Genomic DNA, 27,852 nt, shown 5'->3' on the forward strand with positions numbered 1-27,852 from the left:
AATGCTCTTCATGTCAACACATGAGGGACTTTAGAGAATGTCCAGTAGGTGAAATGAAGTAAAAGCACAAGTGGATTTGAGCACCTAGGTACTCAACCACGGGTAGGTAGCTAAAAGTATGTTTGAAAACAGCGTAACAGATTTACCAACCACAAGCCTGGTTTTCAACATTTAATAAAGAATATATGTATACTAAATAGTTTATTCCATTGCTTTTAAACCAAAAAACACCTTTGTATTACACATGCCTACAAAGATAGTTCAGGCTGGGAATATGGTCCTGTGGCTGAGGACATGGATGCTCCCCCCACCGGTTCATATTTGGCACCCAATTAATAATAAAACACATAATAACAAAAAAAAAACCATGCTGGGCACCAGTAACTGTCTCCTGTAATCCTAGCTACTCGGAAGGCTGAGATCTGAGGGTTAAGTTTCAAAGCCTGCCTAGCCAAGAAAGTTCGTGAGACTCTTATCTCCACTTCACCATGAAAAAGCCAGAAGTGGAGCTGTGGCTCAAAGGGCAGAGCACTAGCCTTCAACAGAAAAACTCAGGGACAGTGCCCAGGCCCTACGTTCAAGCCCCAGGATGGGGTGGGGGGGGGGATAGAGAGAGAATGTTTTTTCTTTATGGGTGAATAATATCTTGTAGTATATACATTTTATGTGTCCAAACATACATAGTTAGATACCAAAGCTGATTCTATGTCTTAACTATTGTGAATAATTCCACAATAACAAGAGTGTATGCACCGCTCTTTGTACGAGGACTTCGTCTCCATTGGAGATATATATATACACTCAGCAATGGGGAACTTGAATCATATAATAATTCTACTTTTGGTTGTGTGGTTTTTCTTAGATAGAATATTACTATGTAACTCAGGTTGGACTCTCATGATCTTCCTGTCTCTTTCTTTTTGTTTTCTTTCTTTGTTTGGTTGGTCATGGGGCTTGAACTCAGGCCCTGGGCACTTTCACTGAGTTTTTTCTTTTTCTTTTTTCTTGAGACTAGTGCTCTGTTCGTGGGGCTAGAACTCTGCGCCTGGCCGCTGTCCCGGAGCTCTTCAGCTCAAGGCTGGTGCTCTACCACTTTGAGCACCAGAGCCTCTTCTGGGTTTTCTGGTGGTTCACTGCAGATAAGGGTCTCATGGACTTTCCTGCCCGGGTTGGCTTTGAACCGTGGCCCTCAGATGTCAGCCCCCTGAGTAGCGAGGATGACAGGAAGGAGCCGCTGGTGCCCGGCCCCTCTGCTTCTCTTTCTGAGGGTCAATCCATCTCCCGGTCACCCTCCTGGACCCCAACCTGCCCAAGGAACCCCATGTGGGGCGTCTTACCTTTCCCTTGCCGGCCGCACGTTCACCACGCCTCTCCGGTGTCCCGTCGGTGTCTGGTGAGTAACTCCTGCCTGCAAGTCCCCTCGGGGAGTCCGTGTCTCTTTCGGGGTGGCCATGCCAGAGGGATCCTCTCTGCCTTTGGCCAGTCTCTTCTCCTTCCACCGAGGCCTGAATTGAGAATCTGACTCTCAGCCAGAGAGACCGAGTATGGACTGGCTGGCTTCCCCTCCCCTCATCAGCCCTGCGGACTCTGCCCCTCCATGTCCTTACAGATCTCCCCCCCCCCCCCCGCCCGTCCTCACAGACTTCTCCCCTGCACGTCCTCACCAGACTCCCTCTAGAGGATTCCATAAACCAAAATGCTGCGGGCCCAGGTCCCCGGGGCGGTGTCTGCCTGGCTGGGGATGGCCCAGGTCCTCTTCCCTTGGTGAGATCCAGAGAGCGCTGGGGTGGAGACCTGAGAATCCCCAGGAAACAAGGCGGGGCCTGGGCCCCGGGGCTGCTCTGACAGTCCCCCCTCACCGCAGGCCTTGGGGGCTTGGCTGAGTCCCCGCCCCCCGCCCCGCCTCAGACCACACAAATTGCCTCCAACATGAGGAGGAGGCCTCCCCTGGGTGTCGTCATTGGCCTCTGGATCGGGGTCCCACTCTCCCATGGGGACCCTGGTAGAGCCAGATCCCACGAAGACCTGCAACTCACCCAGCCTAATTCTCAATCCAACTCAGAGCTGTGTGAAGGGCTGGGAATGGGGCCTAGGGGCGAGAGTGCTCGCCTCCTATACATGAAGCCCTGGGTTCGATTCCCCAGCACCACATATACACAGAACAGCCAGAAGTAGCGCTAGGGCTCAAGAGGTAGAGTGCTGGCCTTGAGCAAAAAGAAGTCAGGGACAGTGCTCAGGCCCTGAGTTCAAGGCCCAGGACTGGCAAAAACAAACAAACAAACAAACAAACACAGAAGCTGTGGGAACACAGGGACAACAGCCGAGCAGAGACGGAGCCCGAGCCCGCCCCAGCTGGCGACTGCAGGTCCGATGCGGATGGCCTGCCTGCTGGCTGGCTAGTAACAGAGAGGTGTCTGTGTGGAAGTTCCCCTGGTTGTCTCCCCTCCCTCCTCCCTCCCGTGACTCCACTGGCCACAATGCCCATCGCCACCGGGGGGCGCCGTGTCCGCACGGCAGAGCCACGCGGGACGGGGAAGCGTGGCGGGAACCCTCTGCCCAAGGCAGGGGCCAGGATCGGGGAGGCCGCGCAAGCCTGGCCCGGGTGAGGGACGGAGATGGAGCTGGGCACAGCCAGGGGGGAGGGGGGGGAGGGCGGAGCCAGCTCTGCTCGCATGCAGGAGCGCGCCCCGCCTGGGCCTGGGCCCTGGGGTCCCCCGGGGTCTCGGGGCGAGGGGGCAGTGGCCACGAGGCCTGGGCTGCAGCTGGTCAGCCCTGTGCAGGGACGTGAGGAGTGTGTGTGCGAGTGTGTGCGTGTGTGTGTGTGCGTGTGCGTGTGAGCGTGTGTGCGTGTATGTGAGTGTGCGCCTGTGCGTGTGTGAATGTGTCTGTGTGAGCATGCGTGTGAGTGTGTGTGTTCGTGTGAGCGTGTGTGCGCGCGTGTGTGTGTGCGCGTGTCTCCAGCTGCAGTTCTCCATCCCAGCCAGGAGGTGGCGGGAACGAGGGGGGAAGGGTGCTGGGGATATGGGGGAGTCCGGTGCCCAGGTCCCGCGGGGCGAGGCCTGTCGTGCTCCCGGCCCCCACGGACGGACGTGACGCGGCGCCCAGCTTCTCTCCGGGGACTCGCTCCGAGTGGCCGGCTGCGCCCACGAGGGTCTCCCGGCTGGGCCTCCAGGAAGGCCCGGCAGCGGCTGGGGGTCCCCTCCTGCTCGTGGGAGCCCCCCACCACCCCGGAGAGCGGCCCACAGCTCAGCGCCGCCTACTTGCCAGGCACCAGCACGCTGCCCACCCCCGGGACCTCCCCAGCCGGCCGGGGCCTCCCCCCCACCGCGCAGGGGCACAGGCACGCGCAACGCGGACAACGACTCGATGACAGAGCCCTCAGGGGGACCCCGCCCAGCCCCTGGCTGGCTCTGGGGGGAAGGGGACGGGGTGTCAGGAGGACGTCGAGGGCAGCTCCGGGCGGGGAGAACAGCTCGCTTTATTTCAGCTGACTCGAAGGAGCTGGCAGGACATGCTCATGCTCTCTCTCTCTCTCTCTCTCTCTCTCTCTCTCTCTCTCTCTCCCCCAGCAAATCCTCCCCACCGTGGGGCTGTGGCAGGGGTGGGGCCTCAGTCCCGGCCGTCCACCGCCCCCGTCGGCCCTCGGTCCAGGTCATTCGGGTCCTGCTGGGCTTTCCACTCCAGCTGCAGAACCTGGAGAGAGACGCCGTGAGCGCCCGCTCCGCCCGAGCTCAGCACCCACGACACCCAGGCAGCCGGGCGCTGGGGCTCACGCCTGTCCCCCGAGCCACTCAGAGGACCGAGGGGCCCAGCCGGCCCAGGGAGGAGAAGCTGTGAAACTCTTAGCTCCGATGAACCACCACAGAGCGGTGAGTGGAGACGGGACTCAAGAGGGGGAACGCCAGCTCGGGAGTCAACAAAACAACAAGCCAGATGAGAGTCCTGAGTTCAAATCCCACAACTGGCACCACCCACACCACGAGGAAAGGTAACAGAGGCCAGAAGGCTGGCTGGGGGCCGGCGGGGGCGGGGCAGGGCGGGAGCTCGCGGCAGGTGCTCAGTGCCGCACAGGGAGGACGCTGCGCAGAATCAGCAAGAGAACCGAGCACAGGTGCTCAGCACTCCAGGGGGAAGGCGGGGCCGCGGGCATCAAGCAGCCCGGCTGGGCCAGTTCGGGATGAGTAGTTTTTCCCTCGAGTCTAGGACTGGAACTCGCGGTCCGGCGCTTTGTCTCCCAGGCGGGGAGTCCAGCACCTGAGCCCCACCTCCCGCCTCCCACGAGGCACGTTTGGAGCCATCATGAACTACAGCATGAACCCTACACAGAACTTCCGGGGGGGGGTGTCAGCAGCACCAGGACTTGAACTCAGGGCCTTAGCTTTTTCACTCAAGGTTGGCGCTCTACCACTTGAGTCACAGCTCCACTTCCCGCTTTTTGGTGGTTCCCTGGAGATAAGAGTCTCACGGACTTTCCTGCCAGGGCTGGCTTGGAACCACAATCCTCAGATGTCAGCCTCCCACGTAGCTGGGCTGACAGGTGTGAGCCACTGGCCTCTAGCGATACCATGTTTATCAACAAAACAACTAGACCTCCACACAGAAGCTTTAAAGCCACGTGACCCTCGGCAGGACAATGGTGAAGGGACGGGCCGTGGACGCGGAGCCGTCCCTCCCGGGAGACAAACACCCGTGCCCGGGGAAAGGGCGGCGCCAGCCCACCTGGGTGTCGATTCTCTGGAACTGCCAGGGCCAGGCCGAGTTGTACAGGAAGGGCCGCAGGTCAAACCTGTTGTCATCAGGGCTGTAGTTCTCCGCGTGGTAGGCGGGCGTGAGCGTGGTCATCTTGTGTCTGTTCATGGAGTACTTGGAGAAGAACCTCTTCACCTTTTCAGCCACCTGGTGGGCGAACAGGCAGGCAACACATGGGGCCCCAAGACGGCAGGGCCGCGCGTCTTGAAGTTAGTGGGGATCCTTTCTCTGTGTGTGTGTGTGTGTCTGTGTGTGTGTGTGTGTGTGTGTGTGTGTGTGTGCACTGACACCGGGACTTGAACTCAGTGCCTCAGGTTCTCCCTTGGCTTTTTCCCTCTCGGCTGGCAGTCTACCACGGGAGTGGCACCTCCCCATGCAGCTTTTTGCTGGGTCCCTGGAGGTAAGTCTCAAGGACTTTCTTGACGGAGCTGGATTCAAACTTGGACCCTCGGATCTCAGCCTCCTGAGTAGCAGGGATTACGGGTGGGCGCCGCGAGGGCCTGGCCGAGGCCTGGAGGCTGGATTCTTCCTCGGAGTGACAGCGCCCCAGCGCAGGGCCCTGGCTCCCTCCCTGAGCGCCCAGGTCCCTCGGGAAGGCCGGAGAAGCACAGGGCTGTCGACCCCAAGGTCGTGTGCCACCTCCAGAGGGGGTGAGCCTGCCCCAGCAGGCCAGGACAAGCAGCCGCCCACAGGCAGGCGGTGCTGCCCACGGCCCCGCGGCCCCGGGGCCCCGGCCTCACCTGCCTGGGGCTGCAGGTTTCGGCCCACATGTGGAGCAGCTTGCAGAACATGCTGTAGGGCCCCGCCTTGGCCGTCTTCCTGAGCCTTCCGAGGACGGACAGCTCCGCGTAGGTCAGGCCCATGTCCTCCTGCGGGGGTGGGGACGCGGGTCACCCGGCACAGGCCGGCTCGCTGGGCACCGGGTGGAGGAGATCGGAGGCCCGGGAGGCACGGCCTCGTTGCCCAGCACCTTCCCATGAGGTGTGACTTGGCGTGGGGACTGAAGGCTGCGGGGTGACGCGTGGCCCCCCTGAAGGGCGCGTTCCTGCCCTGTGCATCGTCACAGAAGCCTGACTCGAACAGGACTCCGCGGGGGCTGGTAAGCTAAGGGTCGTAGGATGCAGTGACCGTGGATGTCAGCGGGTTCCAAGCACAGGGACAGGTAATTAGGAAGGGTCAGGGGGCAGACAGGAGAGAAATGTGAGAAGACTTCCACGAGAGAGTTTTATTAATAATTAAAGTACTTCGCACAAAGAAGTGTCCGGATCAAATAGCTTCTCAGGATTTCTGCCAAAACATACTTCACAAACTCTCCCCCAAATCAGGAGAGCAGGGAATACCTCCTAACTATTTCTTTGGGGCCCATATTTCACTGAAACCAAACCAGACATCAAAAGAGAAGAAAACTACAGAAAAACATCCCTCGTGAGTAGACGTAAAAGTCCTCCGTGGCAAAACAGTGGTTACACCATGACCACCACAGATCTGCCCCAGAAATGCAAGGTTGGTTTAACAGCAGAAGGTTACTGGAAGAAGTTTGGCGAGGTTTAGCGCCCCCTTATGACTTGAAAACTAAAGAAACTAGAGATGCAAGGGAATGCCATCAATATGACAAAAGGCAGATATGCACAACCCCCAGCTAACTCCACACTTAGAGGGGCTTGTCCCTAAGTCAGGAATAAGACAAGGATGTCCACTCTCTCCTTGTCTATTCATGGCTGTACCCCAGCTCTAGCCAGGGGTGTAGAGGATATAACAGAAGGCATCTGGCATGGGAAGGGAGGTGTCAAGCTATCTGAATGTGCAGACAGCATGGCCTTGTAAGACCTCAGTGTGCTCACTGAGAAGCTACTGGAACTAACAAAGGACTCAGAAATGTTGTGGGACATGAGATCAATACACGAAAATCAATTGTGCGTCTCTAATCTCACAACAATCAACCCCCAAACAAACTTATGAAACTATTCAATTTATAATGGTATCAGAAACAGTAAAATACTTTGAAGTAAGCTCCCCCCATCTCCCTTTTAGTCCTTTTCTTTTCTTTTTCCTTTTTTGCCAGTCCTGGGGCTTGAACTCAGGGCCTGGATGCTGTCCCTGAGCTTCTTTTGCTCCAGACTAGCATTCTACCACTTGAGCCACAGCGCCATTTCCAGCTTTGTGTGTGTGTGTTTATGTGGTACTAAGGAACTGAACCCAGGGCTTCATGCATGCTAGGCAAGCACTCTACCACCGCGCCACATCCCCAGGCCCTGAAATAAGCTTTCAAGTAGAAACTTATATCCAAGAACTAGAAAGCATGGTTGAAGTGCAAAAAGTTAACTTAATGAGAAGACACCCCAAGCTTGTGGACCGGCAGATGTAATGCTGTCAAGATAGGATATGCTAACGGATCACAGGTTCAAAGCAATCCTTACCATGATCCTGGCCAGAGGGTTTTGTTTTGTTCTGCTGGCACTGGCAAAGGGATCTTAAAACTCATAGGCGAAGAGCACAAAATGATTTCAAAACCAAAACCAAAATGAGACCACGCGCACTTCCTCACTTCAGAACTTATTACAAAGCTACAAGAACTTGGAGAGTGTGGCTTGAGGGTGAAAACACAGATCAGTGGAACAGAATCTGGAGTCCAAGAATCACCTTCTACTTACTTAGTGAATCCATTTTTTCCACTGCGCTGTCAAGATAATTCAAGGGGACACACAACCATCTTGTGTGAAATTAACCCAGTGAGAGCACAAGAATTCAAGGGGACACACAACCATCTTGCGTGCAATTAACCCAGTGAGAGCACAGAGAATTCAAGGGGACACACAACCATCTTATGTGAAATTAACCCAGTGAGACCACAAGAATTCAAGGGGACACACAACCATCTTGCGTGCAATTAACCCAGTGAGAGCACAGAGAATTCAAGGGGACACACAACCATCTTGGGTGCAATTAACCCAGTGAGAGCACAGATGTCACTGTAGAGCTAAGGCGCTTGGAGGGAGAGAGAGCAGCAAGTGCCCGGGACCCCAGCAGGCAGGAGGGTCTAAAGTGAGGACCCCCGGCCTCCGCTGGCTGACACCCCAGCTGATGGCTTAGGAGTCAAAGGTCATCCTGACCTGGGTGAGGACTGAGCATTCCCCGAGGCCACACTGAGGCGTTGGGGGGACTCCACCCCCAGAGCCTTGCGCCTCGCCCTCCGCGGGCCATCTCCCCACCCCCTACCAATGCCGCCAGCCACAGCACGGAGGCTGACGCCGAGGGCAGAAGCCCAGCCGTGACACTGGCACGCGTGAGCCCAGGCCCAGATGGACCGACGTCCCCAGACGGCTCCGAGGAACAGAAAGGAGGCCCGGAAGCCATCCCGCCCCGCCACCCAGGGAGCGGGCGCGGTGGGGGGACCGCGGTGGGGGGACCGCCGTTACCTCATCTGTCTGGGACACCTGTCCGTCGGCCAAGGGCTCCAGCTCTGCGGTGGCCGGCGCCGACAGCACGCTGTGGTCAACACAGAGACACCAGTCAGCACGGCTGCCAGCGGGTGCAGAGCCTTCCCAGCGGACCCCAGGCCTGCGGTGCCCAGCTGCCTGGCCACCCCTGGCAGAGCCACCCACTCACCCCGGTCCCGCCCCGCCCAGTGCACGCCCCGCCCAGCGCACCCCACCCACTCACCCGTCCCCCGCCAAGTGCACCCACTCACCCCCATACTGCCCCGCCCAGTGCACGCCCCGCCCAGCACACCCACTCACCCCTGCCCCGCCCCGCCCAGTGCACGCCCCGCCCAGCACACCCACTCACCCCTGCAGGGCAGGGAGCTGGAAGCGCTGCGCGCAGAACTGGACGAAGGCCCTCAGGTCCGTCTTGCTGACCCCCCCTATGGGGTTGATGTCCGCGCTGGAGCAGTCGTACTTAGTCAGGTAGCCGAGGAGGCTGCAGGGGCGAGAGCTCAAGGTTCCCCAGGGCCTGACAAGGTCCCACAACTCTGGCCAGCACTGGGTGTTGGAGAACTTGCTTCCTGCACGAGTCCAGAGGCCTGGCAAGTTCCAGGGTCCCAGGGAAGCTGCAGGGCTTGGGAGGACCCCCGGGGGGCGGTGTTGCAGGGCTTGGGAGGACCCTGGGGGATGGGGCTGCAGGGCTGGGGAGGATCCCCTGGGCGCAGAGCTGCATGGCTGGGTAGGACCCCCTGGGGGCAGAGCTGCAGGGCTGGGGAGGACCCCCAGGGGCCAGGGCTGCAGGGCTGGGGAGGACCCCTGGGCGCAGAGCTGCAGGGCTGGGGAGGACCCCTGGGGGGCGGAGCTGCAGGGTTGGGGAGGACTGCTGGGGCACGAGCAGGGGACGGACACGCCAGGGAGGCGTCCAGATCAGGGACCCTGGCTGGGAAGCCAGGGCCAGGCAGCGTGAGTGGAAGGACAGAGGTCTGGGACGGGCGGCCATGGCACGTCACCTCATGTGGCAGAGGCGCTGGAACATGCTACTGGGTTCCAGGCCCTGGGCTCCTCCCAGGGGGCACAGGCTGGAGGGAGGGGGCTCTGGCTGTGGAAAGCACCGGATGCTGCTGAATGTGGGTACCAGGGTGCAGGGGCTCCGCGACCCGATCCCCGCCCAGAGCCCAGAAGGCTGAGGACTGCAGAGCAGGCAGGGCCGACACAACTGTCAGCACCAGCGCGGTGGCTCAGCCCCTGGCTGTCACCAGCCAGAGCAGCCCGGCATGGGACAGCCCCCCCCCCCCAACTGTGGCTCCAGCACAGACCACCGCATTGTCCAGACGGACGCCCTGCCCACAGCATGGGCGCTAAATCAGCAACGCAAGGGACAGCAAATCCGCCTGCCTTGAGCTGGCAACGACTCCCACAGTCTCCCACCTCCGCTGCCTCTAAGGAGCCTCTGGCTTCCCCACCCCGACCTCTTCCGACTTTCCCTTCCCAAGGACAGCAGCCCCAGAGAACGACCCCACGCCCACTCCTCCTGGGCACAGGAGAGGGCTGGAGCACAGCCCAGGGCTCGCTCCGCTGCCGGGCAGGTCCTGGCTGGCGTCGGGCACTTGGGCTGGGGAGGCTTTCCACACATCCCGACTGAACACAAGTTTCAGGGGCTCCGCTGTCTGTCCAGGCTCTTTGGGCCTCATGCTTCCCCCCCAACCACACACACACACACACCAGCCCATCCTCCCTTTGCCTGAACAGATCAAAACCACAGCGCGGGGCTGGGGATATAGCCTAGTGGCAAGAGTGCCTGCCTCGGATACACGAGGCCCTAGGTTCGATTCCCCAGCACCACATATACAGAAAACGGCCAGAAGCGGCGCTGTGGCTCAAGTGGCGGAGTGCTAGCCTTGAGCGGGAAGAAGCCAGGGACAGTGCTCAGGCCCTGGGTCCAAGGCCCAGGACTGGCCAAAAAAAAAAAAAAAAAAAAAACCACAGCGCGGCTATGGAGTTGAGTCCTCTCAGAGAACCACTGACATTGCACCCCACAAAGGCCTTTGTCCTCAAGTTACTTCTGAGATAGGGCTGGGCAAAAGACTGGGCAGACAGTGGGCAGCTGAATGGATAAGTGGGCTGGATTGATAGATGAAGAGAGGACTGATGGATGGATGGGTGAGCGGGTGGATGAACTAAAGGATGGGTGGATGAATGGATGAGTGGGTGGGAGGTGAATGAATGAATGAGGAGGTGAATGAACAGATGGATGGATGGATAGATGGATGGGTGGATGGATGGGTGGGTATATGGACAGGTGGATGATGGATGGATAGATGGATAGATGGGTGGATGCATGGGTGTATAGATGAGTGGATGGATAGATGGGTAGATGGTGGATGGACAGATGGATGGGTGGATAGATGCATGGGTGGATGGATGTGTGGATGGTAGATGGACAGATGGATAGACAGATGGGTGGGTGAATGGATGGATGGGTGGATAGATGGATGGGTGAGTGGATGGATGGGTGGGCGGATGGATAGATGGGTGGATGGATGGGTGGATGGTAGATGGACAGATGGATAGATGGGTGGATGCATGGATGTATAGATGGGTGGATAGATAGATGGGTGGATGGTGGATGGACAGATGGATAGATGGGTGGATGCATGGGTGTATAGATGGGTGGATAGATAGATGGGTGGATGATGGATGGACAGATGGATAGATGGGTGGATGCATGGGTGTATAGATGGGTGGATAGATAGATGGGTGGATGGTGGATGGACAGATGGACGGGTGGATGGGTGGGTGGATGGATGGGTGGATGGTAGATGGACAGATGGACAGATGGATGGGTGGTGGATGGATGGATGGATGAATGGGTGGGTGGATGGGTGGATGGACAGATGGATAGGTGGATCGATGGGTGGATGGACAGATGGATAGACGGATGGGTGGGTGAATGGATGAATGGGTGGATAGATGGATGGGTGAGTGGATGGATGGGTGGGTGGATGGATGGATGGGAGGACAGACAGACGGATAGATGCATGGGTGAGGATGGATGCGTGGGTGGGTGGCTGATGGATGGACAGGAGGATGGGTGGATGGGTGGACACACTGATGAATGACACACTAACAGAGGACTGAAGGGACAATTACCATGACCAGTGATGACAGTGGTAACGAATCCTGTGAAAGCCCTCCAGAAATAAGGACTGAGGTCATAGTCAACCAGGTCCAATCTGTGTCTGCATCTCTTTAAAGCATGCCCCCGGCTCCGGGTCTCCGTCTACTAAAGCACATAGCTCCTGTCTGAAAGTGCTCATCCCATAGCTGGCCTGTGCCACGAAGGAAATCTCCTTTCTCCACCCTTCAACAAAGAAATGAGTTGCCAGATGCCAGGGGCTCGGCCTGTAACCCTCGCTACGCAGGAGGCTGAGATCTGAGGACGGAGTGAGGTTTGAGGCCAGCTGGGGCAGAAAGTCCATGAAACCTCATCTCCAGTTGACTAGCAAAAAGCCAGAAGTGGAAGCGTGGCTCAAGTGGTCGAGTGCCAGTCTTGCGTGAAAAAGCTAAGGAGAATGCCTAGACCAGGCCCTGGTACCCGAGCCAAACATAAGAGCACCAGCCACAACAGCGACGTGCTTTCCAGGAGGAACCTACACGCAAAGGAGTAGAGCAGGGCGCAGTCCAGCCACCAAACAGGTGGGTGGGGCGGGGGCCTGGCGGGGCACAGCACAGAGGGGGCTCGGGGTGGGGGGGGGCAGGCGCCTCAAGAAAGCCAAGTCCGCCCAGCCCGCCTCCTCCAGTCAGGCGAGAGCTGCCCTGTTGCCACGGTGACCAAACGTGCAGGGCCGACCCGGACGGCGGGCGTCTCCTTCCTGCAGACCTTGCCCACACCCAAGGACCCGGTCGGACGAGGCGGGGGACAGTCGCCCACAGAGATCTGGGGTGTCCAGGGGCCAGGCCACACCCACCTCTCGTCCACGTTGGTGGTTCCGAGGACCAGCAGGCCCCCACGGGAGCCCCGGGACCAAAGGCTCAGTTGAGCGAACAGGTAGGCGATGACCATCCGGATACGAGCCTGGGGCGGGAGGGGAGGCGGGCGGGCTCATCCGGGGCAGGGGCCACGGCAGCTCCAGGGAGACCAGAAAGGCTCACTCTGGAACTTTCCCTCTGCCCTGCGCCCCCACCCCCCCCTCCCCCGGGGTCAGCGTGCCCTGGGCGGAGCCCGCCGCCCCAGAAGGCAGGAGGCACCTGCACATTCTGCAGGGCCAGGTTCTCCCGGCTGCTCCCTCCGCGCGCGGCGAAGGCGGGGCTCTTCCCCGTGACCAGGCTGAAGATGCCCAGGACGGCCCTCACGGCCGGGTCGATGCTGAGACCCACGTGGTAGCTGGAGGAGGAAGGGGGCGTGCCCACGCATGAGGAGCCGCCCTTTACCCCTGCTGGACAGCCATCTACGGGGCCGAGGCCCGGGCCGTTCCACGCAGCGGAGCAGTCCAGCGTGGGGGGACGGGACATGTCGGGGGGGGGGTCCCCACACACCGACCTCCTGCTCGGCAGGCTTGTGTCTCCCCTCGCTGAGCAGGCCCCTCCCACAGCCGGGCCCAAGGACGGGGACCAGGGGAGACGGCACGGGCTACAGCTGCGGCGTGCGAGCCTCCCGTGCAGAATCCCTGGAGTCTGGCTCAAACCCAGCAGCAAGGGGAACCCCACCCAGCTCCCAGGGGCGCCCCGACTCTGCCGTTTGCAGAGCGTCCACCGAGCTCCGACGCATGGCCGCCGCCGCCGTCCCGGGCTCGAGGGCCGGGCCTGCGCTACCTTCCGATCTGCTCGGCCAGCTCCCGGGCCCTGCGGCACGTCTCCTGGGAGGAATTCTCGCTGGCCATGTAGCAGGTGGTCAGCAGGCGCCCACAGAGCTCCCGCGGGTCCTGGGGGATGTAGCCGCTCTGGTCCACGATGAGCCGCACATCAGCCAGCACCTCCTCATCTGAAGACCCAGACAGAGACAGGGCAGGAAGCTCCTTCCCGCGAGCCCCGCCCACCGCCCCCCCAGCCACGGCCCGGCCCAGCCCTCGAGGTCGGTGCCCTTGCAGCCTTGTCACGAGCCCCTTGGCATGCTCTCCTGGGCACCATGAAGCTATCTGCAGCCAGGTGCCAGTCGCTGCTCCAGAGGCTGAGGTCTGAGGCTCCAAGCCAGCCCAGGCGAGAGAGTCTACGAGAGCCTCATCTCCAGCGAGTCACCCCAAAGCCAGAGGAACCGCGGCTCAGGCGACACAGTGCCAGCCTTGAGCGAAATGAGAGCCGAGTTCAAGTCCGGAAACCGGCACGCGCGGCGGAGCCGTCTGCGGTGCCCGTCACGCCGCTGTGGGGCAGAGCCGGGGGATTGGGCTCGGGCTCCCAGGCCAGGACGGGCTCAGCGGGCTTCCCTGTCCCCAGGTGAGTGGGCAGGACCGCAGGGCCCCCCTGGGCTCCCGCCCGCCCCGCGGCCGCCAGGGACCACGCATCACCTACTTCCGCGGCTCACGGCCTGGCACACCTGGCGGCACATGGAGTAGACGATGCAGGCGGAGGCCGCGCTGTCCAGGCCGCCACTCAGGGGCAGGAAAAAGCCGGCCTGCAGCGGGAGGACCGCGCTGAGCTCCACCCCGCGGGCCCAAGAGATGCCCAAGGCACCCGCGCCCCTACGGGCCCGGGGAAGGGGGCACCGCGCATGCCAGGGGGCATTCGGAGGGAAAAGACCTGCCCCTCCCCCCCCCGCAGGCCTCACGCCCAGCCTCCACCCGGGAACTCCCACCAGGCCTGATGGCCAAGTGCAGGGCCGGGCGGGGCGGGCACCCCGGCACGCTGCAGGCCAGTGCATGAAACCCCTGCAGCCTGCACCCATCAGGCCTCTGGCGAGTGTGGACAAGCTGTCCCCAGAGGCACAGGGAGCTGCACGCATCCAAAACACACAACCCAGGCCAGGCTTGCGCTACTCAGGAGGCTGAGAGCTGAGGATCGAGGTTCAAAGCCAGCCCAGGCTACAAAGTCCACAAGAGGCCTATCTCCCACAAACTACCAAAAATAAATAAATAAACAAATAAACAAGCCAGAATGGGAGCTGCGGCTTGAGTGGTAGAGCTCTAACCTGAGTAAAGGCAGCTCAAGGACAGAGCCCAGATCCCGAGTTCAAGCCCCAAGACCGCCCCAAGATTGGCACCACACACACGCACACACACACACACACACACACACACACACACACACACACACACACACACCCTACCCCCTGCCAAAGTCAGGTGTATTGGTTCTCACCCATCATCTTGGCTACTTAGGAGGTTAACGGGAGAACTGTGACTTGAGGCCAGCCTGGGCAGAAAAGTTTGCGAGACCCATTTTCAACCTGCAGCTTAGCACAGTGGTGCGCTGCTGTCATCCTAAGCTCCCTGAGAAGCTGAGATGGGAGGATCACGGTTCTAGGCCAGACATAGACAGGAAAGTCTGTGAAACACCATCTCAGCAGAAGAAGCCGGACAGCCTGGCAGGCACTGGCCAGCCCAGCAACTACAGGAAGCCCAAGCTAGGTGGATGACGGGCCGGGCATGCTCTCAGCAGGAAGGGAGCCAGTATCTTAACAATGACAGGCTAAAACCTGTCGGGATGCGTGGCTCGGCAGTACAGCACCTGCCTAGCAAACATGAGGTCCTGAGTCTAAACTCCAGTACCACCAAAAAAATAATAAGTAGGGGGAAATCAATCCCCGAGCAGCCTGTCGTGCAACTCGAACCAATCTAGAAGACGTTGAGCTGGCTGGAAACAGGCCGCCTTACCTGTCGGCTTCGTCTCAGGAAGTCCCAGAGCCAGCAGGCAGGCCCAAGACTGTGGAGAGACCAGACGGCCAGTGTGGAAGGGGCGAGTCCAGCCCCAGGGCAGCACCCCTGGGTAGCTGCCCCCGGGCAGGCCCCCAGCGGGCCAGCGTCCCCACCCCAGGCTCCGCGGGGCCTGGCCTCTGCCAGCTAGCTCCCTCCGCCAGCTCCCCCGGCGAGTCCGAGCTTGTCTGCGCTCAGGCAGGCCTGGGCAGTGACCACCGCCGCCCCATGCAGAGGAGGGGGACACAGGGGACCGGGCCTCTGCCAGCACCCGCCCAGCACAGGGGCCCAGCCTGCGGCCGCCCAGGGCCCACCTTCGCAAGCCCAAGGAGACGATCATGGGAGGCTGGCGACGGCGAATCGCGATGTGAGGCGGGCCTAGGAGGAAAGGCGACCCGGGCCCCCGACGCCCAGGGTCCACCTGGGAAGGCGCCGGGCCCCTGCTGCACCCACTCAGTGCAGACCTGCCCCCCGCCAGCCCCCGGGGGGAGGGCGGCTGCCAGCCGCCCCCGGACGCCCACCTGATCTCCTCCTCGGGGCTGTGGTACGTCCACGGCACGGGGGCAGAGACGGGCTGCAGCAGGTCGTCAGGGCACGAGAGGGCGAAGTCCACCTTGACCCGGGGGTAGGGGCTCACCCTGCTGGCCTGGGGGTGGACACGAGGCGGGACACATGACCCCCGCCTTCCGGTGCCGGCATGGGTGAGGGACACCGGCGTGGCCGAGCCCTCGTGGTGCCCGGGGCCTGGCCTGGGGGAATCGGGGCCCGTCGGGTCCAGAGCCACGGGGGGGGGGGGGTGAGGGCTGCGGAGCGCCAGGCTGCAGCACAGCCCCGCCCTGCACCGGGGGTCTCGATGCACTGGCCCGGCCTTCGACCTCCCTCCCAGGGCAAACGCCCAGTCCCCGCGGGGCGCTCCCTCCACGCCCGCGGCCGCCCCAGCGGCGCCCACCGCACGGAGCCCGCCGGGCGCTCACCGCCAGGTTCCGGGACGAGATCTCCGCCCGGTAGCTCCTCACGTCCTCCAAGTCCAGCGTGGCCGTCAGGACCTCCTGCAGGGAGAGCGGAGGGAGGGCGCGGCCTGTCGCGGGGGCCACGCGGATGGGCCACGGCAGGGACGGGTGACACGCCACGCGGCTGCTGTAAAGCTGGGCGGGAAGCAAACCCGCCGCGGGGTGCAGAAGGGAGTTCATTGAGGGGGCGCGGGAAGCAAACTGCCAGCCACACAAGATGGAGGCGCGGGGAGTCAGAGGGGACGGAAGAAGGGAAAAGAGAGAAAAGAGCGAGAGAGAGTAAGCGAGGAAAGGAGAGAGAGCGGGGACCGTGTTGAGCCGGATCCTATAGGGAAGGCGGGAGGTGTGGCCAGGTGGATTGGATGTGAGCTCAGAGAAGGGGGAGGTCACGGCCTCCGGGTGTGCCAGTTACCTAGGTAACGCGGGTACTGGGCGCAGACTTAAACAGGTGGGGGGGCCTCCGCCTGGAGCCCTCCCGGGGTGACCTCACAGCTGGATCCTACACCGTCTCCTCCGTGGCCGCCAGAAACACCACCGCGTTCGGATGTGTTCTGGAGAGCCGGCCATTGCCGCGCACACGCGGCTCCTGCACTGAGGGTCTGCGGGGCTTCCAGGAAAGCGGCCCCCGCTTCAAAGTCACGCAAAGTGAGGCTCCTTTTCTGCCCGTGCCTGTGGCTGTGGAGTCAGGGTGGCTGAGGGGCTGCAGCCGTCCTGCAACCGCGAGGAGCAGCGGCCGAGGGGCCGGGCCAGAGGGGGCCCGAGCTGCGGCACCCTCGCCCGGACAGGCCGCCCGCGGCGCAGGAGGCCACGCCAGCCCCGCGCTGAGCCTGCGCACAGTAGGGGGCTTCCGGCACGTTCACGGTCGACGGCGTTACTATGACAATTCTCATGCTTTGGCAGTGCTGGGGTTGCGGCGGGCCGGGCGCTTGCCAGCCAGGCCCTCTACCCCCCAGCCCCTCAGGTCTTGATCACGTGGCTCCTCCTGCCTCGGCCTCCTGAGGGGCTGCCCTGCAGGCAGGCACGGCCTGCGCCACGTGGTGTTACTTCCACGGAAGCCGAGTCCTAATCGCAGGCTGTTCTAGGATTTCGCATCATTAAAAGCCAGTGTGGGCCCGCGTCCTGCCGCTGCGCCCCACGGCGGCTAACCACGGGGGACACCTGGCTCCCCCGGCGCCCGCCGTCTTTGCGGTGAGCCCAGTGTCAGCAGGTCAGCACTGAGAGGCACGGCTGTGACGACTCCCCCCCCCCCCCCCCCCCCCCCCCCCGTCTGCTCTGGCTGGGGCTCTTCCTTAGCTGTCACGCAGGGTGGGGCAGGCAGAGCTCGTCCAGAGCCCCGCCCCCGGCCTTCCGCTTCCCACTGCCTGACAGCGCCACAGCGCTGGCTCTGCTCCCCGCCCTGGGGCCCTCTGGGGGTCCCCCCTCCCAGTCACGCTTGCCGTCCGGCTGGGACGACAGGCACGGGCCCCAGAGAGCTCGTGTGACGATCGAGTCTTAAAACCTTCTGCCAGCCTGGCCTCAAACTGCGATCCTTCCAACCTCTGCCTGGAGCAGGCAGGGTTACGGCAGCTGACTCTGGTACTTCTTACAGCAGCAACGACAACATTGACAAAAATCACTAAGCACCACTGTTACGAAGCACGGAGGGGCCGAGCCGCCTTTATCTGAAGGGCTCGGCACCGGACGCGGTTGGCAAGCTGGGGCCACAGCGCTCATTTTGGTGCTTGCTAAATGCAGATCCCGAGGGCTCTGCTCTGGGACCCAAGAGGCTGGACCGGCGCTGGTCAGCGCGGCCCCCGAGGCCCCCCACGTCCTCAGGGAGCCCCCGGCCCGTGTTTCGAGGGCAGCGCCCAGCGCCGGTCACAGGCCTCTGCTCCGTGCCCACTGCCCACGCTCCACGTGACCATGAGGCCCGGGCGCCGCGTCCCCAGCTGAGCCCAAGCAGCCAAGCCGGCCGTTCTCATCTCCCGTGTCAGCCTGGCTGCCACCTGCCGCTACTTGCCACCCGGCGGGGACCACGGGGAGGGGGCCGCGCAAGGGCGGCACGGGCCCAGACCACCGTGGGGGGACCCCAGGCAGGGGTCACCGGGAGAGCGTGACACGGTGCCTCGACGCGGCCCTTACCACATCGTCCAGCGAGAACTGCGCCCCCTGGGCGACGATGCTGCCGTTCATGGCGACCATGGCGCAGCCGTCATAGTAGAGCCGGTCGCCGTCGCAGCCCTTCTGGTTGGCCAGCAGGTAGATCCCACCGTTCTGGACGCGGCCAGGGTGGCGCGGTTAGGGTGCCGGCCGCCGTCATGGCGACGTGCACCAAGGCGGGGACGCAGAGCCCAAGAGGTGCTATCTGTGTCCTCCCGGAGCCGCCATGGGTCCCCCACACAGGACCTCCGCGGGACCCCAAATCCCAGCCCCCCTCCCGGCAGGGCCTCCGCGGGACCCCAAGCCCCAGCCCCCCTCCCGGCAGGGCCTCCGAGGGACCCCTCACCCCAGCCGCCGTCTCCCCCCTCCCGTAGGACACACAGACGACCCCGGCACTGTCCCTACTGCGCCCGCACAGCCCCCCCCCCCGTGGTGCCCACCTTGGTGGTGGCCATGGTCACCAGGTCCACCCTGGCGTGGGCTTTGCGCAGCGTGTGGTGGCTGCCCGAGGCGTTGGTGAAGATCTCCACGCCGTCTAGGCCCATGTCGACGTGTGGGCTGCAGACAGGAGCGCGTGGGGGGGCGCCGCGGGGCTCCCCCTGCCCAAGCGCACTCCCGCGGCCGCCCCGCCCCGCCCGCCCCCGACGCCGGGCTCCCCGGGACCCTGGCTGACCTGTGTGGCGTCCAGAGCTCCTCGCAGATCTCGCTCCCGATGCAAGTGTCCCAGGTGGCCAGCACTGCGTCCCCGAAGGGCGCCGTTTCCTGAAGGTGAAGGTGAAGGCGGACGAGGGTTGGGGCCCACCGCCTCGGGACCCTGTGCACACCCCAGACCCAAGAGGCCGCCACGCAGGCCAGGAGCCACCCCGTGTCATCCCCCACCTGGGACCCGTCCAGCGAACGCCACGGGGTGAGGACCTCGTCCTGTGCCCGCGCCACAGCCTGCCCCACCCCGACACAAGACGCGCAGGACCCGCCCCCACGGACGCCGTCTCCGCCCCCAGCAGGCCAGTCCCCACCCCCACAGACACCATCTCCACCCCCAGCAGGTACAAGACCCGCCCCCACGGGGTCCGTCTCCGCCCCTGGCCTGTGCAGGCCCCGCCCCCACGGGCGCCATCTCCGCCCCCAGCAGGCCAGGCCCAGCTCCCATGAGCACCGTCTCCGCCCCCAGCAGGCCAGGCCCCGCCCCCATGAGCACCATCCCCGCCCCCAGCAGGCGCAGGCCCCCTCCCACAGGTGAGCTCTGCAAGGCCCGGAGAAGCCCCCCAGAACCCATGTGTGTGGCTCCTGTCCTGGAGCACTGGCTAGGCTGCCCATCCTGAGAGGTGGCCCTCAGTGCACTTCCGCAAGTCTCTCCTCTGCTTGTTTCCAGGGCTTTCTGGGGCTATCTGGATGCATTCCCGCCCTGCACCCCCCCCACGCAGGCGGCACCTGCCGTGCGTTAAACGCACCTGGTTTGTCACGTCCTGTAACATCCGGGGGAGGAAGTACTCCTCTATCTGCCTGGGAAGAGGGCGCAGCGGTCAGGGACGGTGGTCCGGGAGACAGGATGGCAAAAATCATGATCACAGGCCGGTGCCACTGGCTCGCGCCTGTCATCCCCGCTGCTCAGAAGGCTGAGATCTGAGGATCGTGGCTCAAAGCCAGCCTGGGCCCTGCCAGGGTGTGCCACTGGCACTGTCTTAAGTCCCTGAGACTCTTACATCGAATCAGCACCAAAGCTGCAAGTGGCGCTCTGGCTCAAGTGGCAGAGTGCTAGCCTTGGGCAAAGGGTCTCAAGGACAGTGCCGGGCCCTGATTTCAAGCCCTAGCACTGGCACCAAGAGAAAAAAAGAAACCAGCGTGTTCACAAGGGAGGTGCGTGTCATGGAGTCCCTCCACAGTGAGAACAGGCGAAGGCACCCGGAGCACAGCTTCCACGGCAGGTGCCAAGGCCCAGGTTGGTTCAGGTGCCTCAGAGGCGGCTGGAGGCTGCAGGTCACCTCCTCCCTTCCTCCCCCCCAACCCCGCCCCCCACAGAAGGACCCCTGAGGCCAGTGGGCGGTGCTGAGCGTCCCAGCTACAGGTGCACTGAAGGTGCAGGGCAACTGAGGCCAGCGAGGGGTCTGGACAGCACAGGCCCGGTCCTTCCTGTGGGTGGGAGGCCACGCCCCTCCCGAGCAGGGCAGACACTGCCCCCGCGGAAGCTCTCCGAGGAGCACCCAGAACTCACCGGCTCCGGGCCCAGGGGGTGAACCAGCGCAGCTCGCGGTAGTTGGCCTGGTTGGCCAAGGCGGTCTTGGGCCGGATCAGCAGGATCCTCCTACAGCAGGAATGGGGTGCTCACACGGAGCCCCCCAGGGCGGGCCGCTGCCACCCAGAGCCCACTGGAGGAGGGGTCCTGAGCAAGAGACTGTCCCCCTCTGCAAGATGGGTCCCCAGCCAGCGGGGCTGGACGCCCTGTGTCTCCATGTGAGCTGATGGACAGGGTCTTCCTCACCACCCCTAGGTGCCCTGTGAGTGGGGGGGGGGCTCAGTGAAGCACGGGTTCCCTGGTGGGGGGTCGGCCTCTCTGGGGGGCCCAGAGCCGGCAGAGGCGACCGCCCCACCCACCTGTTGAGGAAGATCACTCTGCAGTTGTAGCGGACATTGCGATGCATCACAGGCCTGCGGAGAGAGGGGACGCGCGTGTCTGCACTGTGGAGAGGGGACGCGAGTGTCTGCACTGAGAAGAGAGGGGTCGCGTGTGTCTGGGTTGTGGATTGAGAGGACGCGCGTGTCTGGGTTGTGGATTGAGGGGACGCGCGTGTCTGGGTTGTGGATTGAGGGGACGCGCGTGTCTGGGTTGTGGATTGAGGGGACGCGTGTGTCTGGGTAGTGGAGAGGGGACGCGCGTGTCTGCACTGTGGAGAGAGGGGACGCGCATGTCTGCACTGTGGAGAGAGGGGACGCGCGTGTCTGGGTTGTGGAGAGGGGACGCTCGTGTCTGGGTAGTGGAGAGAGGGGACGCGCGTGTCAGGGTTGTGGATTGAGGGGACGCGCGTGTCTGCGCTGTGGAGAGAGGGCACACATGTCTGGGTTGTGGAGGGGACACGCGTGTCTGGGTTGTGGATTGTGGGGACGCGCGTGTCTGGGTTGTGGAGAGGGGACGCGCGTGTCTGGGTTGTGGATTGAGGGTATGCGCGTGTCTGCGCTGTGGAGAGAGGGGACGCGCGTGTCTGCACTGTGGATTGAGGGGACGCGCGTGTCTGCACTGTGGAGAGAGGGGACGCGTGTGTCTGCACTGTGGAGAGGGGACGCGCGTGTCTGGGTAGTGGAGAGGGGACGCGCGTGTCTGGGTTGTGAAGAGAGGGGACGCGCGTGTCTGCACTGTGGAGAGAGGGGACGCGCGTGTCTGGGTTGTGGATTGAGGGGACACGCGTGTCTGGGTAGTGGAGAGGGGACGCGCGTGTCTGCACTGTGGAGAGAGGGGACGCGCGTGTCTGCACTGTGGAGAGAGGGGACGCGCGTGTCTGCACTGTGGATTGAGGGGACGCGCGTGTCTGCACTGTGGAGAGAGGGGACGCGTGTGTCTGCACTGTGGAGAGGGGACGCGCGTGTCTGGGTAGTGGAGAGGGGACGCGCGTGTCTGGGTTGTGGATTGAGGTGACGCGCGTGTCTGGGTTGTGGAGAGGGGATGCGCGTGTCTGGGTAGTGGAGAGAGGGGACGCGCGTGTCAGGGTTGTGATTGAGGGGACGCGTGTGTCTGGGTTGTGGATTAGGGGACGCGCGTGTCTGGGTAGTGGAGAGAGGGGACGCGTGTGTCTGGGTTGTGGAGAGAGGGGACGCGTGTGTCTGGGTAGTGGAGAGGGGACGCGCGTGTCTGGGTTGTGGATTGAGGGGACGCGCGTGTCTGGGTAGTGGAGAGGGGACGCGCGTGTCTGGGTTGTGGATTGAGGGGACGCGCGTGTCTGGGTAGTGGAGAGGGGACGCGCGGGTCTGCGCTGTGGAGAGGGGACGCGCGTGTCTGGGTTGTGGATTGAGGGATCGCGTGTGTCTGGGTTGTGGAGAGAGGGGACGCGTGTGTCTGCACTGTGGATTGAGGGATCGCGCGTGTCTGCACTGTGGAGAGAGGGCACAAGTGTGTCTGGGTTGTGGAGGGGACACGCATGTCCGCGCTGGGCGGGCCCACCAGCAGCGTAGGGCCCAGTGTTCTGCGTCCACAGGCTGCTTCCCCCCTCCGCGAGCTCGGGCGCCCGAGGCCCCTCGGTGGCTTCTCAAGCCACATCCCCAAACGCCTGTGCTGCCGGCGAGCTGGCTCCCGCCCGTCAGCCCCGCTACTCGGGCGGCTGAGATCTGAGGATCGAGGCTTGGAGCCGGCTGAGGAGGAAAGTCTGTGACCCTATTACCAGTGACTGAGCAAAAAGCCAGAAACGGATCTGTGGATCAGGCGGTAGAGCACCGGCCTTGAGGGGAAAGCTCCGAGACGGCGCCCGGGCCCTGAGTTCAAGCCCCAGGCCCAATACCAGCACACGCGCCCTTCCGGCGATAAAACTCAAAGCAGGAGGACAGTCTGCAGATGAAGCAAGTCAGGCGGCTGGTGCACACCCCCTGGCGGGAGTCAGAATCTTTCCCGTCGCAGGGTGGGCCTGACGGAGGCGCCGCCGTCGTCGGGGTCGTCACCCTCTCCCAAGGAGCCGTCAGCCAAGCCACTTCCCGCAGCAAGGGCTGTGTTTCAGGAGCCAGAGGCTCGGCTCAAGTGGTTCTGCGCCTGGGGAACTGTCGTCCTCACCGGCGTGTGCTTTGGCAGGTGTCCTGGTCTTGCCGGTTGCTATGAACTTTGAACTCATTTCAAAGCAACCACCTGAGCGAGGTCGTGCACCTCGGTGCTGAGCGGCAGGAACAGAGGCTGCGCGGACCGCCCGCCCCCACACGCGCCTCTCTCCAGGTAGCACGCCCTCTGCAGAACTTTGCCCCGGTGAGTTCTTTCCCAGTGGGTGTCTCTATTCCCACACGACACCCCGGCTGCCTGATACATCCCAACACCCTGGACTGTGCTAGAACTCCCGGCCGCTGCCTCTCTCCTCTGCACGCCCTCCCTCACCTCACCCTGCGCGCTGGCCCGAGGCACCAGTGGCGCTTGCCCCAAGCAAGTCTGCGGGAATCGCCTCTCGGGCTCTCTGTAAAGGTGGAAAGGTCAGGCCAGAGCCTTGGGCTGCCTCAGGAAAGAGCGAGGGAGAGGTGGCACCAGCCATTGCGTCCGACTCCAGAGAGCAGCTAGAAGGCCCGGGGAGAGCAGAAAGGCTAATCACGGCTCACCATCAGCAGGCGAAGACAGCCAGCCTGGGGCGCCAGGAACACAGCTCCCATGGGGCTGGGCCTTGGCCAAGTATCACTGGCCCGGCTGTTACCAGTCCAAATGGGATCCCAGGTCAGGCGCCCGCACCCCTCCGCAGAGCCCAGCCCTGGCACCAGCACCTCCCACCGTCGCTGCTCCTTGCCTTCCCTCCAACCAGTGCCCACATTCTGGGTGGGCACACGTGTCTTGGTGCCAGTACCAGGGTTTGAACTTGGGGCCTTGCCCCTTAGCTTTCTCTCTCAAAGCTACCCTAGAACGGGGTGACAGCAGGAAGCATGGCGGAGGGGTGGGGGGCCTGCCGGGCACTGGGGGCTCACACCTGCAGCCCTAGCTACTCAGGAGGCTGAGATCTGAGGATCACGGCTGGAGGCCAGTCCAGGCAGGAAAGTCCGTGAGACTCTTAACTCCAAGTAAGCAGCAAAAAGCCAGAGGTGGAATTGCGGTTCAAGTGGCAGAGCACTGGCCTTGAGCAAAAATACGTTAAGGGAGACTATGATGGGGCTGTGGGTTCAGGCCCCGGTTGCTGGCACAAACCCAGTGCGGAGGGGAAGGAGGGAAGAGGAGGGAGAGGGCAGGCGGGTGAGGGTTTGGGCTGTGTGTGTGTATGGACCTGTCACAAGGAAATCACCCTGTTCAACGAGCATTTTCTAATTAAGAATGCAAAAGCAGCGAAAGAGAGAAGACAGAGACCCTGCTAGACAAATGTCCCCTCGCGGTGGGGAGATGGAGAGAGAAGGCACAGGAGGCCAACAATGAGAACAAGCGGGTGCGGTCGCTCGTGACTGAAACACTAGCTGCTCGGGAGGCCGAGGTAGGGAGGGTCACAGTTTGGGGACGGCCTGAAGAAAACGTTCCTTAGACGATATCTCTAAAACAGACAGCCAAATGACAGGCTGGAGGCATGGGCCAAGTGGAAGAGTGCCAGCTAAGCAAGCACCAGGCCCCGAGGGCAAACCCTGGTACTAGATTAGAAAAAAACAAAAAAAAAGGACTTCACACCATGTGGCGCTACATGGGTGGACATGTCCTTGTGCGCAGCCCGCCCTGCGGCTCACAGGGGGCCATAAAGCTCTCTGGCTGTGACCGCGTGACGTCACAGTCCCATTCCCACCAACCGTGCTCCTATGCCTGGAAGCTTCCAGAGAAACCTACGCAGTCTGTTTTCAGTGGCTGCCGCGGGGAGTATTTGGTGGTCAGGCAGCTGGGATGGGAGCAAACCCGCCTTGCCCTCCCACAGGCCCGTGAGACGGGGATCCCTGGACGGAGAACAGCCCGAAATGTGCCCCTGCCCCTCCCCCCCTGCCCCGCGCCGCCCCCACACCCGGCACCGGCCACTTACATCCCCACATCACAGATGATGTCCTGCGTGACCGGAGACTCCAGGAGGGCCTTCAGGACCTCCAGCGAGTGCAGGAGGGTGTCCGACTCGTAGTAATGATCCCAGCACCCGTAGCCACTAGAAGGTGGGGGGTGGGGAGGGAGAGAGGACCAAGCAGGCAGGGGAGGGTGAGCCAGGCCCCGGGGCCGACTATGTGTGTTACTGGATTTTTTCCAATGCCTCCGGGGCCTTCTGGGGTGCAGCCTTTGGGGGGAGGGGCGGGGCGCACGATAGCACAGGTAGAATTCTATAGACGACACGAGGGGCCCCGCTCAGATCTTAAGTTTTTGGCTACTGTGCCTGCCCTTGGATTTTATCTGTATTTCATTCTGGTGCCCGTCGTAGAGCTTGAACCCCCGGCTTGGGAGCTGCCCCTTAGCTTGTTTGCTCCAGGCTGGTGCTCTGCACTTGGAGCCATATTCCTACTTTGGGCTTTGGAGTGGTTAACTGCAGATGGGGGCATCAGAGACGTTCCTGCCTGGACTGGCTTCAAACCACGACCCTCAGATCTCAGGCTCCGGGGAGGATTACGGGCACGGGCGGGCGGGAGCCACAGTGCCCAGCCCACCTGAGATTCCTAGCAGCCCTTCATGGCCCTGTTCTAGGTCCACACAGCCATGACACCTCGAGAGCAAGAGGCTCGGTTCAGGGCTCGGGCTCCGACGGTGGTATCTGAATGGCCAGTGATGACCTTTCCGGCCTGAAAATGGTTTGCTGTGGGCCCAGCTTTGTAGGGTAAGCGTGACTGTGGCTACGTGAAAGCTCGGGGACAGTGCCCGCACCCTGGGTTCGAGCCCAGGACTGGCACAATAAGCACACTGCAGCACCTGGGGTTCTGACGGGGCCAGGAGTGGGGGGCAGAGGCGGCGGGAAGGACAGTGCCCTCGAGCTTCCACAGGGAGAGCAGTCCTGCGGCGCCCCGCGCGGGGACTTCTGCACTCCCGAGCTAGACAAGAGATCCGCAGTTTTGGAGGCAACTCAGTTTGTGGCCCTTGGTCCCATCAGCTCCAGGGGCTCTCCCACAGTGCTCCATGATGTTATAAAGCATAAAGACTCAAAGCCGGACTGGTGGCTCACGCCTATCATCCTAACTCAGGCCTAACTCAGGAGGCTGAGATCTGAGGATCGAGGTTCAAAGCCAGCCCTGGCAGGAAAGTCCATGAGACCCTTCAACTAACCAGTAAGAAGCCACAAGTGGAGCTGCGGCTTAAGTGGTAGAGTACCAGCGAGCCACAAAGCTAAGGGGCAGCACCCAGACTCTGAGTTTAAGCCCTACTCCTGGCACAAAAAAACCACAATAAAACAAGAGCACCATAAAGACTCTGCTCAAGCCAGTTCCAGGTGTTGAGAAGGAAATGGCACCGAGGACATGCCCCACCCAGGAGCAACTCTGGGCTCCCCTCCCCCCCCGCGCCCCCACGTTCCCAGAATCCTCATTCCCCCCTTAGCTCTGGGACCCAAGCATGACACAAAATGGAGTGAGGGAGGACAAGCATTCACACCGCAGTGCAGGGCCGAGGCAAAGTGGAGGACCGTTTCCAGGCTGCTCTGAGGTAGGAACAGACTTGCCCAGCCTCCCTGGGCCTGCTCTGGGCATAAACCAGGCCTGATGTCATGTTGCTGACCACCTCTTAAGGCGGCTGGGCTTTGGCACCGCTCTCAGATCTACACATTTTCCACCGGTGGACACAGCTACCACTACATGCCTGCCACAGATATTACCACATAACCAGCTACCACCCAGAAGTAGGGATGGGCTTCTTCTTACCATATTTCCAGTTCTGGTCCAAGCCTGTATCTTGCTCCTTTGTTCTTGGCGATCTCAATACCTACGTGACATACAGAGAGAAAGAGGGGTAATTTCAGTCCCCAGGACGTGACCCTAGCTGTATCAGGTAGGGTCAGTGAGCCCGGCACTGGCGGGCTCACACCTGTAAATCTAGCTACTCAGGAGGCTGAGATCTGTGCTTTGAAGCCAGCCTGGCCAGAAAATCCTGTGAGACTCCAAAAGTCTCCAAATAACCACAGAAAAGGCTGGAAGCGGTGCTGTAGCTCGAGTGGTAGAGCACTACCCTTGAGCAAAAGCCTAGGCCAAGCACCCGGTGCCCCCACGCTCCGCGGCGTCCTCTCCCACGCGGCCAGGCCTCCTGTCGAAATCCACCAGACGGCATGGCCACGTACACGTGCACACCCCCGCAGGTTTGTACAGAGGCTGGGGGAGCCTGCACGACGGGCCTGGGAGCGGGCGATGTGGAAGTGACAACCGGCAGGTGCCAAGGCGAAATGCGGGGAGAAGCTGGAGGCGGACCTCGAGTGACAGGGAACCAGTTCCTCACCCGGGCATCTGGTTTCCGCGAGGAAGGGGAGGGACTGCCCTTTCCACCCCAGGACATGGGCTCTGAGGACGGGGAGGGGGAACCGGCCAGCGGGGGGGGCTCAGCGAAGGTTCCCCAGCCGCGTTCGGCCTCCTCTGGGAGGGGGGGGGCTTCTCCCACGGCTGCCCCCCCTCTCCCCCCTCCCCCCGCGGAAGCCCAAGGTCAGGGAGCGAGCGTCCCAAGGTCGCGGCCCGCGCCCCTCCTCCGCGCCCCGCCCCGCCCCGCCCGGGCCACCCCCGGACCCACTCCTGAAGATGCGCCGCAGGTTGCCCTCGAAGTCCAGCGCCCACTGGTTCAGGGCGCACGCGGCCACCGTCACCTTGCGGCCCATCGCGCCAGGCCTGCGGGCGGGATCCGGCCCGACCGGCGACTCCGGGCAGCCAGCCCCGGCCCACAGCTCCGGCCCACAGCCGCGGCCGCCGCCCCCACTTCCGGGTCTCCCGCCGCCGTCCTGGGAGAGGGGCGGGGCCTCTCGTCAGGCTCCGCCCACAGAGCGCGGGGGGGGGAGGGGGGCGGGGAAAGCGCTCAGTGCGCCTGCGCGGTGAGGAGGCTGGGAGACCCTAGCGTCGCCCTGGTGGCGGGCGGCCCGCGCGACGCCATTCCATTTATTACACATT

At 62.5% G+C, this 27,852-nt stretch overlaps 1 protein-coding gene across 2 annotated transcripts; it reads right to left on the bottom strand.

The window, feature by feature from the left end:
- Positions 1-3,571: 3,571 nt before the first annotated feature.
- LOC125362267 (glutamine-dependent NAD(+) synthetase) lies at positions 3,572-27,607 on the bottom strand. 2 transcript variants are annotated; one of them, XM_048361035.1, is made up of 21 exons: positions 27,482-27,607; positions 26,629-26,689; positions 24,822-24,938; positions 20,758-20,811; positions 20,378-20,467; positions 19,617-19,668; positions 18,839-18,927; positions 18,606-18,723; positions 18,148-18,279; positions 15,991-16,065; positions 15,538-15,662; positions 14,978-15,026; positions 13,677-13,779; positions 12,984-13,152; positions 12,420-12,555; positions 12,140-12,246; positions 8,536-8,667; positions 8,166-8,235; positions 5,490-5,618; positions 4,720-4,896; positions 3,572-3,693 (listed from the first exon to the last, which is right to left on the bottom strand). In XM_048361035.1, exons 1-21 carry the CDS (start codon positions 27,564-27,566, stop codon positions 3,610-3,612), a joined length of 2,154 nt encoding a protein of 717 aa, XP_048216992.1. In that variant the 5' UTR covers positions 27,567-27,607; the 3' UTR covers positions 3,572-3,609. The 2 variants fall into 2 exon arrangements, with proteins under 2 accessions (XP_048216992.1, XP_048216993.1); XM_048361036.1 differs by lacking the exons at positions 24,822-24,938; positions 26,629-26,689; positions 27,482-27,607 and having other exon boundaries at positions 3,587-3,693; positions 19,617-19,664; positions 20,758-20,801.
- Positions 27,608-27,852: the final 245 nt, after the last annotated feature.

Source organism: Perognathus longimembris, chromosome 13 (genome assembly GCF_023159225.1).
Source record: "Perognathus longimembris pacificus isolate PPM17 chromosome 13, ASM2315922v1, whole genome shotgun sequence".
In the NCBI taxonomy this organism is placed as follows: domain Eukaryota; kingdom Metazoa; phylum Chordata; class Mammalia; order Rodentia; family Heteromyidae; genus Perognathus; species Perognathus longimembris.